At 30.6% G+C, this 13,933-nt stretch overlaps 2 protein-coding genes across 2 annotated transcripts; both read left to right on the top strand.

Moving 5' to 3' along the window:
- Positions 1–149: 149 nt before the first annotated feature.
- LOC114410690 lies at positions 150–1,856 on the top strand. Its single transcript, XM_028374637.1, has 4 exons — positions 150–204; positions 356–1,210; positions 1,308–1,451; positions 1,632–1,856. The coding sequence occupies exons 1-4, from the start codon at positions 175–177 to the stop codon at positions 1,854–1,856; spliced, it is 1,254 nt and encodes a 417-aa protein (XP_028230438.1). The 5' UTR covers positions 150–174.
- Positions 1,857–11,723: 9,867 nt separating this feature from the next.
- Positions 11,724–13,615, top strand: LOC114408149. The gene is made up of 4 exons (XM_028371248.1): positions 11,724–11,778; positions 11,930–12,784; positions 12,881–13,024; positions 13,205–13,615. Exons 1-4 carry the CDS (start codon positions 11,749–11,751, stop codon positions 13,427–13,429), a joined length of 1,254 nt encoding a protein of 417 aa, XP_028227049.1. The 5' UTR covers positions 11,724–11,748; the 3' UTR covers positions 13,430–13,615.
- Positions 13,616–13,933: the final 318 nt, after the last annotated feature.

Genomic DNA, 13,933 nt, shown 5'->3' on the forward strand with positions numbered 1-13,933 from the left:
GCTTTAGCGACAAATGGAAATAAACATTTTACGTGTGTATTAAATCTACATTTAGTTGTGCCAGTTATATTGCTACAAAATCTTCTATTATAAAAGCACCATACAAGACCATCGTATGTATACCAATTTATCCAAATAATTGCTTTAATTTTCAACAAAGACCACATCTTCATCATGATCAATCCTTTGTCTTCTTCTCATATGGTAAGCAATATACTTTTTTTTCATACTTACTTATCAATCTACCTAATCTTTTAATCATGTGTTTGAATTATATGTAATTGAGCTTACCTTAAAAGAATAACATCATAGACAATTCATTACTAATTTTGTGACACTACTTGTTTATGTTCAGGTTAACATGGAGTTTATCTCTAATGCAATGATACTTTCATTCTCAATACTATTGTTGCTACCAAGTACATCATATTCACTATATCAAAAGCCTGAAAATCATATCAAGACAGCTATTTTTGTAACTGGGAGTTTTGAAATGGGACCAGGATCAATTGCAACAAAAACATTTGAGAATATAAAGTTTCCAAGAGGTCATGTTGGAATTAAGAGTTTTGATGCGGAACTAGTTGACCAAGAAGGGAACTCTATACCTTCGTATGAAACATACCTTCATCATTGGTTTGCAATAAAGTACCACCAAAATATTACCATGTCACCTAATCCTAAGCTTCGTCGTCCTGAGGATGCTTTTTTCCAAAGAAACGAAGGCACATGTAATGGTGGCATTCTTCCACATTATTGGGGATTTGGAGTAGAATCACGAGGAACAACCTCAAAAATTCCCGATCCTTTTGCTATAGAACAAGGTAACCCCACAAAAATTAAAAATGGATATGAGGAGAAATGGTTGCTCAACATCATGGTCATTGATACACGTGGTGCACAAGATAAGAAAGCTTGCACTCAATGTAGATGTGACCATATGAATCTCCCGAAGGACTTTTATAATGTCACAAGGGATATACATAACCAAAGATTGACTACAAATTATAAAGGAGGTCTCTTTTGTTGTCAGGACAACTTACAATGCAAGCAAATAGAGGGTTTTCAAGGTTCAAGGAGAATGGTTTCCTTAAGATACAAAATTAGTTGGGTTGATTGGAACATATACCAAATACCAGTTAAGGTTTACATACTTGATTCCACCGACAAAGTGAGGTCAAATGGTTCCAAAATACTTCATGATTGTCTGGTAGATAAGTTTTTCAAGACAGTACTTTATGATAAAACAATATACTTTTCAATCTTATTAGAGTGAGTGAACAAAAGTAAATCTTAATTCCTTGCAGGCAGAGTATACCATTCCAGCTGGTGGTGGTGGTGATTCTCCTCATGTCCAAAAAGCAAACATCCCAATGGAAAATGGAGGTTATCTAATTTATGGCACTGCTCATATGCATTCAGGTGTTGTAAATGCAACTTTATATGGACAGGTGATGAACAATATTTTTCGCCATTCTTATAAACCATTTGTTATTAGTTACGTATTAATTTTGTGAAACTTTTTGTGAATGACTTTTTATTCAATAAATTTTCTAATTCCATATCATTGCAAAAGGTCATATATAACAATGCATCTTCAACTCTAAAATTTATGTTCTCCTACCATTTAGGATGGAAGGACTTTATGTACATCAACACCAAAATATGGAACAGGAAAAGAGGCTGGAAATGAGAAAGGTTATCTCATTGGAATGTCTGTTTGTTATCCACAACCGGGTTCAATCAAGATTCATGATGGTGAAATTTTGACTCTAGAATCTAGATATAAAAATGAGTTTCGTACTGGAGCTATGGGACATTTCTACATCTATTTGGCAGAGGAACCACCACAATGATATTAAAAATGTAATTTTAAATTATTCATGTCCCTTCACTTAGTGCTTTATTTTATTTTGTGATAGTTGGTTCATGACAACATAAACATCAACACTCCTTTTGTCCATATCTCAATACGGAGTTCTTTTTCTTTTCTTTTTTATATTCCATCGTATGGTGCATACAAGAGGAATGAACAAAAGACAATAGAGATGACATAATTTTTTTCCTTTCAATTGATATTCAAATGTCCGATTGTTTAAAGGAGTATTATGCATTTTGCTCTAAACATGCTTTTTTTATGAACACATTTCAAATTGAACCCACAAACTAATTCTTTAGGTATTTCTAAATAACATATATTTTTTAATTAGTTGTCCTTTTATACTTATAATTATAATTTTGTCATACATTTGGTTATATGCTTGAACATTTTCTCTTACTTTTTAACAAGAAAAGATCAACATTATAGGTCATTAGGAGCATAATAAAGATGATGACAATGACGATATATTAAAAGAATATAGATACATAATTTTATTATCATATTCAAAAATCAATTTAAAAGAGGATATTTTTTTAAGCAAAGGATTGCAAAAGCATCATGATAAAACCCTATCATTCCAATTATGTCGGCACCATAGGGGCAATCAATCATATGCCCGCAAACCAAATTTGTTCATCAAAAAAGGAAATAACAACAAACATAGGAGGACATAAAACCAAATCCATGCAAATAAAAAAAAATAGCAAAACCTATAATTAGGCATATTCAACTTATCTTGAACAGAAGTATCAGCAATAAAAGCTTTGGACTATATCCCACCATATGATACCTTGTGCATGTAAACCACGATTCGCTATCTATTCGTACAATAATTTCGTTCACACAAATATGGGAGTTATGGAAAGAGATTCACTTAGTATATGACAAACAATTAATCCATCTATTTTGAAACCTCCACGGCACCAGGAGATGAGATTTGAAAACTTGTGCCAATGACAATGAGTCACCTTTCAACCATAATTGATCCGGACCTTTGCCTTGTGCTATTTCAATAGCTAAAAATGCAACTTGCAAATCAGCATGAAAAGCAATTGAAATATCCAAAAGAGTGCGAGAAAAAACCCAAAAAAGCACCCCTAGAATTACGAAAAATTCCCCCACTAGCTGAAGGCCCCAGACAACTATTTTTTGCACCATCAATGTTGCACTTAATCCATCCCTTTTGAGATAACTTTGTGGACAATGTGCTCATACTGAAAAGGGCCACTTTCACACCTAGCTTGGTTCCTATTATACCAAATAAGCTAAATGATGTGTACAACTAAAGAAACGTGCACATCCTTGACCTATGAGCTAATTGAATTGCAGCAAGTATGAAACAGGTCCATAGCAGAAGAAAAAGACTTGCTACATTGCAATAAGTGACTAAGCTAGTTCCAAAGCTTCATTGCTAAGGGACATTCCTGAAATAGTTGTTTTGCATTATCAACAATAGCTCCACAGTGATAACAAATAGAGGCAAAAGAAAAAAAAACCCTACGTTCAAATTATCATCCGTAGATGAACAATCATGAATCCATCTCCAAAACAAAAAGGATTTTGATGGTGAGATTCCTTTTTTACGTAAGATCTTATGCCAAGATAATGACTGCAAGTTAGTTTGGAAGAAAGAAAACACTCCTTTAAAAGTCATGTTTCCTAAATTTGAGGGGATCCAAATGGGTTTATCTATGATCTCCTCTAAAGGAATAATAAAAAATTTAATGTCTTCCGCTAGCTAGGAAAAGATAGTGTGAACTCTTGAGGAAGCACCCAACATTTATTCCTATTTAAACCCTTCACCATGGGCTGGAATGAGTTTCGAGTCAACTCTAGAATATTTTGAGTGATTGTTGTCGGTTCATCAAGCCAATTATCTAGCCAGAAGGAGATGTTAATAAGATCTCCAACTAACCAAACCGAATGTTCCATAACAATCCAAAAAAAATCCTTGATCCCTGTCCAAATAGAAGAGAAGATATAGGATTCCCCAGGAGTACCAACCTTAAGAAATCTAGAATAGCACAAAAAGCCCAAGGCTCATCTGAAGTGGCTAAAGACCAAATTAGCTTCATAATTGCAACATTATTGATTAACTTTAGTGATCTAATTCAAAGGCCACCCATCTCTAAAGGAGATCACCTTTTTTTTTCAGGATACTGTGAATAATTTTCTCTCATCAATATCACCAATACAAATGAAATTTTGAAGCCACATATCAAGCATCTTCAATGTAGCTATAGGCCAAGAGTAAATGTGAAAACTATATAACAACCTACTCCACACAACTGTTTTAATCAATCGTACTCTTCCCATAAAGAAGAGTAAAGAACCCTTCCAGGAGCTTAAAATAGGGGCAAACCAAGATAATAAAAAGGAATAGATCCTTTAGAAAATCCCAAAACATTTTTTAAAAGGATATTTGAATTTAGAAACACATAATATATCAAATTTTCCTACAAACTAACATTTAGATATAATAAGGAAAATTCATGTCCTCTTAATCAATTTAGTAATAGGAGTTTTAGTAATAGGAGAGTATTTTATGTATGTACACACACATATTTACACATATTTCCAGTGAAAATTAAATTTATTCTCGTAAAACATAATTAAATAAATGTTATTTTTTTTAGGAGTTTCAATTGAAAATTCCATCGAATTTTATCTAGACTTATGATTTGATAATATAAGATTATACTACAAAAGTGAAAGATAAAAGTCAAGAAAATAGCAAGAATAATGATAGTTAGTCGTCATTAGTTATAACAAAGATCCTTCAAAAATTTAATTAGTTTAAACGTCGTTGATTAAAATAATATTATTTAAATTCAATTTCAAAATGCACAATCAAGGAAGCTTTTCTAGTGTTTTAAAAAAATTGAGTTGTACTAAATTATTTCTAGATGTCATAAATTAATATCAGCAAGTCATTAAGTTAACAATATTGTGATTAGCACTTAATTAAATTTAGTAGCCAATTTTCATCTTTAGCTTAATTTTCTGTCACCAATCCGCAATCCTCCTTTCAATTTGTGTCCATTTGTGTTAATTGACTATCAGTGCAAGTCCATTTAACAATGTTTATAGAAAGATTCAAAAATACTTTATTAATTTATTCTGAAAAAAGATGTAAATTTTTTGCATTTCATAAAGGCAATTGTCAATAGAATTTAATGATATATGGAAATAAAAAATACAGGTTAGGAAGTAACCAATGTGTCATCTTCCATCAGACGACACGTGAAGTGGAAAATGACTTACACCAAGAAAACTGACCAAATGATGTTTGAGGCGGCAAAGGAAATTGCTAACAAGATTGGAAGTCACTTTCAATTGTCAATTGCAATTATTTATGTTTATTGTTTGATTGAGTAAACAAATAAATGTGTTCCTTATAGGATTCCATGGAGGAACAGGCCTCACAGGATTCCTTTGTCGCCCATGGACGTTAAGATGTACTGATTATTGTCATTGGCCGACCAGAACACCCTGGTCGTGTGCGTGCTGCTGGAGCCAATGTCACGATCAAACAATACTTTGGACCGACTCCAAGGACCTCCCACACATCTTCGTCCATGGCTCCGAAAGACATGGAGCAGTTGACGCAAAAAATCAGGGACCAGCTGGAGGAGTCGATCACAGAAAAAGTGACTCGACAAGTAATGTTGTCCTTTAGCCAGATGCAATCCCAATTTCAATCGTAGATGCAATCTCAGGTACTCGCACTACCTCCTGAGCCTGTGGATGGTCGTTCAGCTACTCATGTCAGCACAAAGGAAAATGTTGTCATCTGGTTTTGTTCGTTGCATAATAGGCTAGACTTCCTGAAAGGAATTATTATCAGGTCAGTTATATTTTTCAATACATTTACATTAGCATTAGTTGGGAACATCAATATTTTAATTGTGCAATTCACATCCATGTTTGTATTGAACAATGCTTTGAAAGGATTTGACGATACTCCACAAAGTAAATCCAAGGCTACTGCTAGGTGGATTGTTGTTAAAGTAAGCCATTTAAACAATGCTTCTAGTTATATTTTAATACTGTGTAGACTAATTTGAAATTAACATTGAATATCTAAATTTCATAATGTATTTAGTGTAATAGAAAAAAAGGAAGTACTGCATGCGAGTATTACATCATGCACCGGATGTCAACTATAATCTTAGGAAGTTTCAAGAATAATTGGAAAATGGTAATTGTTTAATTCAAATGTATTTCATTTTGTTATAATGGGTATTATATATTATTAACTTATGTTTTATTATATCATGCCATATTTCTATGATGTTAGACCATTGAAACCAAAGAGATTGGAGGCGCTTCGCATCCAACAGGCAAGCTACTATTTAAAAGTTAAAAATGAAACAATTAGTGTTTAAGTAGTTTTGCAATTGTAGTGTACTTATTTACATTTTTTACAATTCATGTTATATGCACATTAAATATTTTTTTAATTCATAGTAAATATTCAATTTTTAAGGAATTTCTGCTAAAAATTGTTTAAAAACAGACTAAAAATTATCTGTTGTGGTTTTGCTTTCAAATTTGCAGGTTAATTTGGGGTAACTAAAAAAATAGTAAAAACATTGAAAAAATCTAAAAAAACAACAACGATTTTTACTAAAAACCGATGTTGATGTTTAGAAACAACATCAGTTTTCTCAAAAACCGATGTTAACATGCTCTCACAACATCAGTTTCTAGAAAATCGATGTTATTGTTGAACATACAACATCAATTTTTACCACAAGCCGATGTTGGTTATCAGAAAACAACATCGATTTTTAGTAAAAACCGATGTTGTTGGATGACAACCAAAATCGTTTTTACAAAAACCGATGTTAATATACAAATACAACATTGGTTTTTGCAAAAACCGATATTATATGTATAAGTTAACACCAGTTTTTGTAAAAACCGATGTTAATATGAAGATATTTGACATTTTTTTTTTATAATTCTTACTATATAACTTCAATTTTTTGAAAAACGAATGTTGTCATTTTTATCTCAACATCGGTTTTGGAAAACCGATGTTAACGATATTACTTTCAACATTGGTACTTTCAACATCGCTTGATAATCGATGTTGCAAGTCCTTAATAATCGATGTTAAAATCCTATTTTCTTGTAGTGGGTAAGCTCATAAAATTATGAAAACCTACACTTAATAACTCATACATCTAAAATATGAAACCTTAATATTCAATAAAGAAAATAGACAAGTTTATAAAGCATATACTTCTACAATAATAGTCATGCCATATATGTAGACTTAACTCCATGGAGATCTCCAACATGTGGACGAATCCGTTTGACGTGTCTCTTAAGCATGGTGTAGCGGCAGCAACAGGGCGAATCCGCAAAATGACACATGTCAAATATAAACCATTGGGGTGACACTAGATATGATCTCAGAGCAATTGGGGCTTCGTTAGGAAATATGTGTGTGGGGATCACCACCACAGCATGGAGTTTGTAACGGCTCCGGCTTCATGTGGATTCACACATCTGTATATCCTCAAGGATACCAATGGTACCACCACTAGCCTTCCCAACGCTTTGTAGGCGTTCCTCGACAACTCACACATGCTACTCAATAATATATTTAACTCCATTGCTTAGATTTCCCTTATGTGGATTAGACATATTCAAAGGTATGCAAGCCACCTCTCATGGGTTGGGCCTCTCCACATAATACTAAGCAAAATTATCACCTTATTCTCAAGGCCTTGAATAACAAAAATCCTTTAGGATTTTTCAATAACTATTTGTCTCACATTTTTTACACTACTAAAAATGTTGAACAATATATGCTAATATGTTTTTGTCTAAGAGACAGCTACTAATTATTATCTTATTCATCAAGGATATTAAATCCTAAAATTATTATATTATCTATGTTGCTTAAGAATTTAAAATGTCAAATAATCTACTAATTGATTTATTAAATAAATATTAGAAAATTCCATTAAAATGAAACTTAAAAATGATAATTAAAATAATTTACTTCGCCATTTTTTTAAAGCCTATTGTAGACTATTCTAGAATATTTTAAATACATAATTCACATATTTGTGAATAATAATTTCTTTTCCTTTTTTTCCTAGAACATATCCGGTCACTTTCTCTAGATTTTATTAGGACTATTCTTACTTACAAAGTTCTCCTTTTTCCTATATAGTCACTAAAAAAGAGCTATCATAAAAGGAAACGTTTTAAACTTTAAACAATATGTCTATCTATTTTGAGCATGATTCCTGTTTTTCCAATCGTTAAACTTATTATTTAATGGTAATTATCATCATTCTATTTAGAGAGAAAAAAATTCAGTTTTCTTTTACTTTTTCTTCTTATAGTGCCTAAGGTAGAGTGATGTTGTGTAACGGTTCCACACTCTTTAAGAATAGGTTTTTAGACAATTTATTTATTTATTATTATTTTTATACCGTTTATAACTCATTCAAATAATTACCTTAATATCTAAACTTAAGTTCTCAGTTTAAATTCTTTTTCTTTATCATAATATCTAAACGTGAGTTCTTAGTTTAAATTCTTTTTCTTTATCTACCTATGGAAAGTTAAGTATTTTATCCCTTCTAACTTCGTTATCTGTTTTGAACCCATTCAATAGGACTCAAACAGTGCCTATATGGCTCACAATTCTACTCATACAATGATATCAAAATCTCAAATGATTCACGGTTGGTACTTTATAACTTTGCAAGAATAGGCATAATATATATCTATAATAATCTTTCTACTTTAACATGTAAAAACAATAAGCATGTATAGACTTATATAGCTTAGCTTCCATTTCGGGTATCATAAGATCCAAACTTCACGCTAATTTTTTTTCCCTATGCGCATAATGATCTCACCAACTCCAGTATGCATTTTCTTTTTCTCTTTTTCCTTGCGAAAACATATTAAGATCATATCTTCTATCACCAAAACAACAACACTCAATATTTTCCTATTTACACTAAGCAACCAATGTAAAGGAGACAAACAAAGAGTTAGCTCCCTTACCTCAAAGAGATGCTAAAAGATAGAGGTTTAGATGAGTGATAGGTGAAGAAATTTATCACTTTGGATAGGGTCTTGAATAAATCATCATTAATTTAGCAACAAACCATTCCCATGAACAACATAGAAAATAGAAATGGTTAGGAGAAAGGAAAATGTCCAGATTATATAAGGGAAAGGGAAGAGAAAGAATAAGAATAACTTACCAATAGTATAGATCAAGCGAAGAAAAGAATTACATGCTTTTAGCTTTGGAATACTCCTTGAACTTATAATTATGAAATTGGAAGTGTATGTATTTTGAGAAGTGAAAGAAGAAGAAATATGAAGGAGAAGAGGTACTGTGGACTTCACCGTACATAATAGAATAATAGAAGAATAAGTAAGAAGATGTGGTTTGCTTCAGATATATATATATATATATATATATATATATATATATATATACGTATTTATAGTTTACTTCTACATAAGAAATCTATCATTGCCTAAAACATTTACACCTGTACCTCCCTTGCAAGTTGCTCCACATTGCACATGGACTATCATGACTGCATCCAACAATTGTACACATGTTGCATGGTGGCATCTCTTTTATTGCACCATCTAATTTTTGTCTCTTAGCAATAAAGTTATAATATTTTTATTACATCTATTTGCATAGCACACCTCTTGTAACACATTTATTATAAAATCAAGTGAATGAAATTGAGTGTAGCAAATGCCACATTTTCTGTGGTTTTTCTTTGACCGTAAAACAAGTGCTAATCAATTTTTTTCTTTTTAATTGTTCTCACTGTTGTGTATCCTTAAACTGGTAGTGTATAACTCAATTTTGTTTCTAATAAAATTTTCTATTGAATCTTACACACAAAAATTTCACATATTTATTAATTATTCTTTGAAATTAAATTATACTAACTCTTATAATTATTTTGAATCACTTTATCATGAATTAGAAAAATCACAATGTTACATTATACGGGTAATCATACTAATTATAAAACATTAATTATTTTATGCATTTTAAGAAAGTTGGTTAATTTAATTTAAGCAATAAATTTGTTTGTAATTGTAATATTATTTTTAAGAAACCCTTAAATAATTAATGTATATGGAGAGAGAATATTAGTAGTGATCTTTTAATTCTTATAATTAAACTCTTTCTTTTTTCAATCATAAGAGAGAGAAAGAGACAATCGGTAGCATTTATGATACATGCACTAAAATAATTAAGGTTATTTTGATAAAATATAATTCATGCAACGACCAATTAGAACAGAGTCATATGAAAATGAATAAGGAAATATCTAAATAATCTCTTAAAAAAGGGGATGAAGGGACTATAATATTCGTTGGAAAAAATATTTTCATTAAGTTTAGAAATTGTATCATCAAATACATAATTATTTTTTAGAAATATACTTTATATAATATAATATACACTCCCTCTATTTTAAAATAATAGTCTTTTCAAGTCATGCATACATATTAGAAAACATTCAATTATAAAAATTTAGACAAAAATATCCTTAGTTTTTCAACTACTATTGGCATTAATTGTGCCACTATCTACCAATAACAAATATATTCTATCCTTTAGGCCTCGACCAACATATTTTTATGACAAATGTGTTTTTTTTAAGGCAAGTATTTATTAATCTTCTTAACTAGATATAAGAGTATTATAAAAAAATAGCTATATAAAGTCAAAAGAATTACTATTTTGAAAAAATGAACCTAAAAAGACTACTATTTTGAAACGGTGAGATTAATTATACTATTATCAATAATAACACACAAAAATTTTCATGTTAAAGGATGTCACAATTTTCTATCACAAAAATCTAAGTGCTCATGGTAAAAATATATTATAAATTATTTTAGTAAATTTTTATTGTTATTTAATAAACATATTTTGAAATTTCAAATTAACTAAATTAGGGTTATTGTTTAATTCAAAATTAGGAATCTAGCTCCAATATTATATAACATAAATGCTTATTTATGTATAATTAAAATTTAAAATAAGTAAATATTTTCTAATATAATTATATTGTAATCAGAAAATTGCAATAAACATATTTAATTATATGGGTTAAGTTTGGGATTTAAATTGCAATATAAGATTACTTGTAATTATTGAAAATTTAATATTGAAATTTAATTTAGAGAAAAAGATATTGAAAAGAAAAAGAGCTGAAATATTGAGAATATCTAATAGAGAAAATGGGGAGAGTGAGAATCTCATTTTCCAAATTATGTATTCTTACAAGTAGATATGTTAGTGAAAATTTTAATGAATAAAATATTTTTCAATGTTAGATGTGTATTAAAGACACTGCATAATATTGTGAGATAACTAATTTGGTGCTTTAAAGGAGTTTAATTTGTTGGTTAATAAGTAATGTATACACATTCCCCCACCTTTGGATTTATAATTAAAAGAAACAAAAAACTAAAACAAAAGTTTACCATGAAGAGGGATTAAAATTATTATAGAAACTAATTCTTACATAAAGTATCAATTGGCACCAATTATTGTACCCATAAATAGATCTAAACAGTTGCTTAATGATTTGTAGTTTCATAAAAGTCACTAACAATTATTAACAAATTTTGTTCAAATCATTACCTGTAGATTGCAAACACATGCTTTAGCGACAAATGGAAATAAACATTTTACGTGTGTATTAAATCTACATTTAGTTGTGCCAGTTATATTGCTACAAAATCTTCTATTATAAAAGCACCATACAAGACCATCGTATGTACACCAATTTATCTAAACAATTGCTTTAATTTTCAACAAAGACCACATCTTCATCATGATCAATCCTTTGTCTTCTTCTCATATGGTAAGCAATATACTTTTTTTTCATACTTACTTATCAATCTACCTAATCTTTTAATCATGTGTTTGAATTATATGTAATTGAGCTTACCTTAAAAGAATAACATCATAGACAATTCATTACTAATTTTGTGACACTACTTGTTTATGTTCAGGTTAACATGGAGTTTATCTCTAATGCAATGATACTTTCATTCTCAATACTATTGTTGCTACCAAGTACATCATATTCACTATATCAAAAGCCTGAAAATCATATCAAGACAGCTATTTTTGTAACTGGGAGTTTTGAAATGGGACCAGGATCAATTGCAACAAAAACATTTGAGAATATAAAGTTTCCAAGAGGTCATGTTGGAATTAAGAGTTTTGATGCGGAACTAGTTGACCAAGAAGGGAACTCTATACCTTCGTATGAAACATACCTTCATCATTGGTTTGCAATAAAGTACCACCAAAATATTACCATGTCACCTAATCCTAAGCTTCGTCGTCCTGAGGATGCTTTTTTCCAAAGAAACGAAGGCACATGTAATGGTGGCATTCTTCCACATTATTGGGGATTTGGAGTAGAATCACGAGGAACAACCTCAAAAATTCCCGATCCTTTTGCTATAGAACAAGGTAACCCCACAAAAATTAAAAATGGATATGAGGAGAAATGGTTGCTCAACATCATGGTCATTGATACACGTGGTGCACAAGATAAGAAAGCTTGCACTCAATGTAGATGTGACCATATGAATCTCCCGAAGGACTTTTATAATGTCACAAGGGATATACATAACCAAAGATTGACTACAAATTATAAAGGAGGTCTCTTTTGTTGTCAGGACAACTTACAATGCAAGCAAATAGAGGGTTTTCAAGGTTCAAGGAGAATGGTTTCCTTAAGATACAAAATTAGTTGGGTTGATTGGAACATATACCAAATACCAGTTAAGGTTTACATACTTGATTCCACCGACAAAGTGAGGTCAAATGGTTCCAAAATACTTCATGATTGTCTGGTAGATAAGTTTTTCAAGACAGTACTTTATGATAAACAATATACTTTTCAATCTTATTAGAGTGAGTGAACAAAAGTAAATCTTAATTCCTTGCAGGCAGAGTATACCATTCCAGCTGGTGGTGGTGGTGATTCTCCTCATGTCCAAAAAGCAAACATCCCAATGGAAAATGGAGGTTATCTAATTTATGGCACTGCTCATATGCATTCAGGTGTTGTAAATGCAACTTTATATGGACAGGTGATGAACAGTATTTTTCGCCATTCTTATAAACCATTTGTTATTAGTTACGTATTAATTTTGTGAAACTTTTTGTGAATGACTTTTTATTCAATAAATTTTCTAATTCCATATCATTGTAAAAGGTCATATATAACAATGCATCTTCAACTCTAAAATTTATGTTCTCCTACCATTTAGGATGGAAGGACTTTATGTACATCAACACCAAAATATGGAACAGGAAAAGAGGCTGGAAATGAGAAAGGTTATCTCATTGGAATGTCTGTTTGTTATCCACAACCGGGTTCAATCAAGATTCATGATGGTGAAATTTTGACTCTAGAATCTAGATATAAAAATGAGTTTCGTACTGGAGCTATGGGACATTTCTACATCTATTTGGCAGAGGAACTACCACAATGATATTAAAAATGTAATTTTAAATTATTCATGTCCCTTCACTTAGTGCTTTATTTTATTTTGTGATAGTTGGTTCATGACAACATAAACATCAACACTCCTTTTGTCCATATCTCAATACGGAGTTCTTTTTCTTTTCTTTTTTATATTCCATCGTATGGTGCATACAAGAGGAATGAACAAAAGACAATAGAGATGACATAATTTTTTTCCTTTCAATTGATATTCAAATGTCCGATTGTTTAAAGGAGTATTATGCATTTTGCTCTAAACATGCTTTTTTTATGAACACATTTCAAATTGAACCCACAAACTAATTCTTTAGGTATTTCTAAATAACATATATTTTTTAATTAGTTGTCCTTTTATACTTATAATTATAATTTTGTCATACATTTGGTTATATGCTTGAACATTTTCTCTTACTTTTTAACAAGAAAAGATCAACATTATAGGTCATTAGGAGCATAATAAAGATGATGACAATGACGATATATTAAAAGAATA

Source organism: Glycine soja, chromosome 4, assembly GCF_004193775.1.
Source record: "Glycine soja cultivar W05 chromosome 4, ASM419377v2, whole genome shotgun sequence".
NCBI lineage: Eukaryota > Viridiplantae > Streptophyta > Magnoliopsida > Fabales > Fabaceae > Glycine > Glycine soja.

Coding starts and splice junctions, on each gene's coding strand:
- LOC114408149 (XM_028371248.1), top strand. CDS start 11,749: ATGATCAATCCTTTGTCTTCTTCTCATATG. Junction 12,785..12,880: donor AAATACTTCATGATTGTCTG/GTAGATAAGTTT, acceptor AATTCCTTGCAG/GCAGAGTATACCATTCCAGC. Junction 13,025..13,204: donor ATGCAACTTTATATGGACAG/GTGATGAACAGT, acceptor CCTACCATTTAG/GATGGAAGGACTTTATGTAC.
- LOC114410690 (XM_028374637.1), top strand. CDS start 175: ATGATCAATCCTTTGTCTTCTTCTCATATG. Junction 1,211..1,307: donor AAATACTTCATGATTGTCTG/GTAGATAAGTTT, acceptor AATTCCTTGCAG/GCAGAGTATACCATTCCAGC. Junction 1,452..1,631: donor ATGCAACTTTATATGGACAG/GTGATGAACAAT, acceptor CCTACCATTTAG/GATGGAAGGACTTTATGTAC.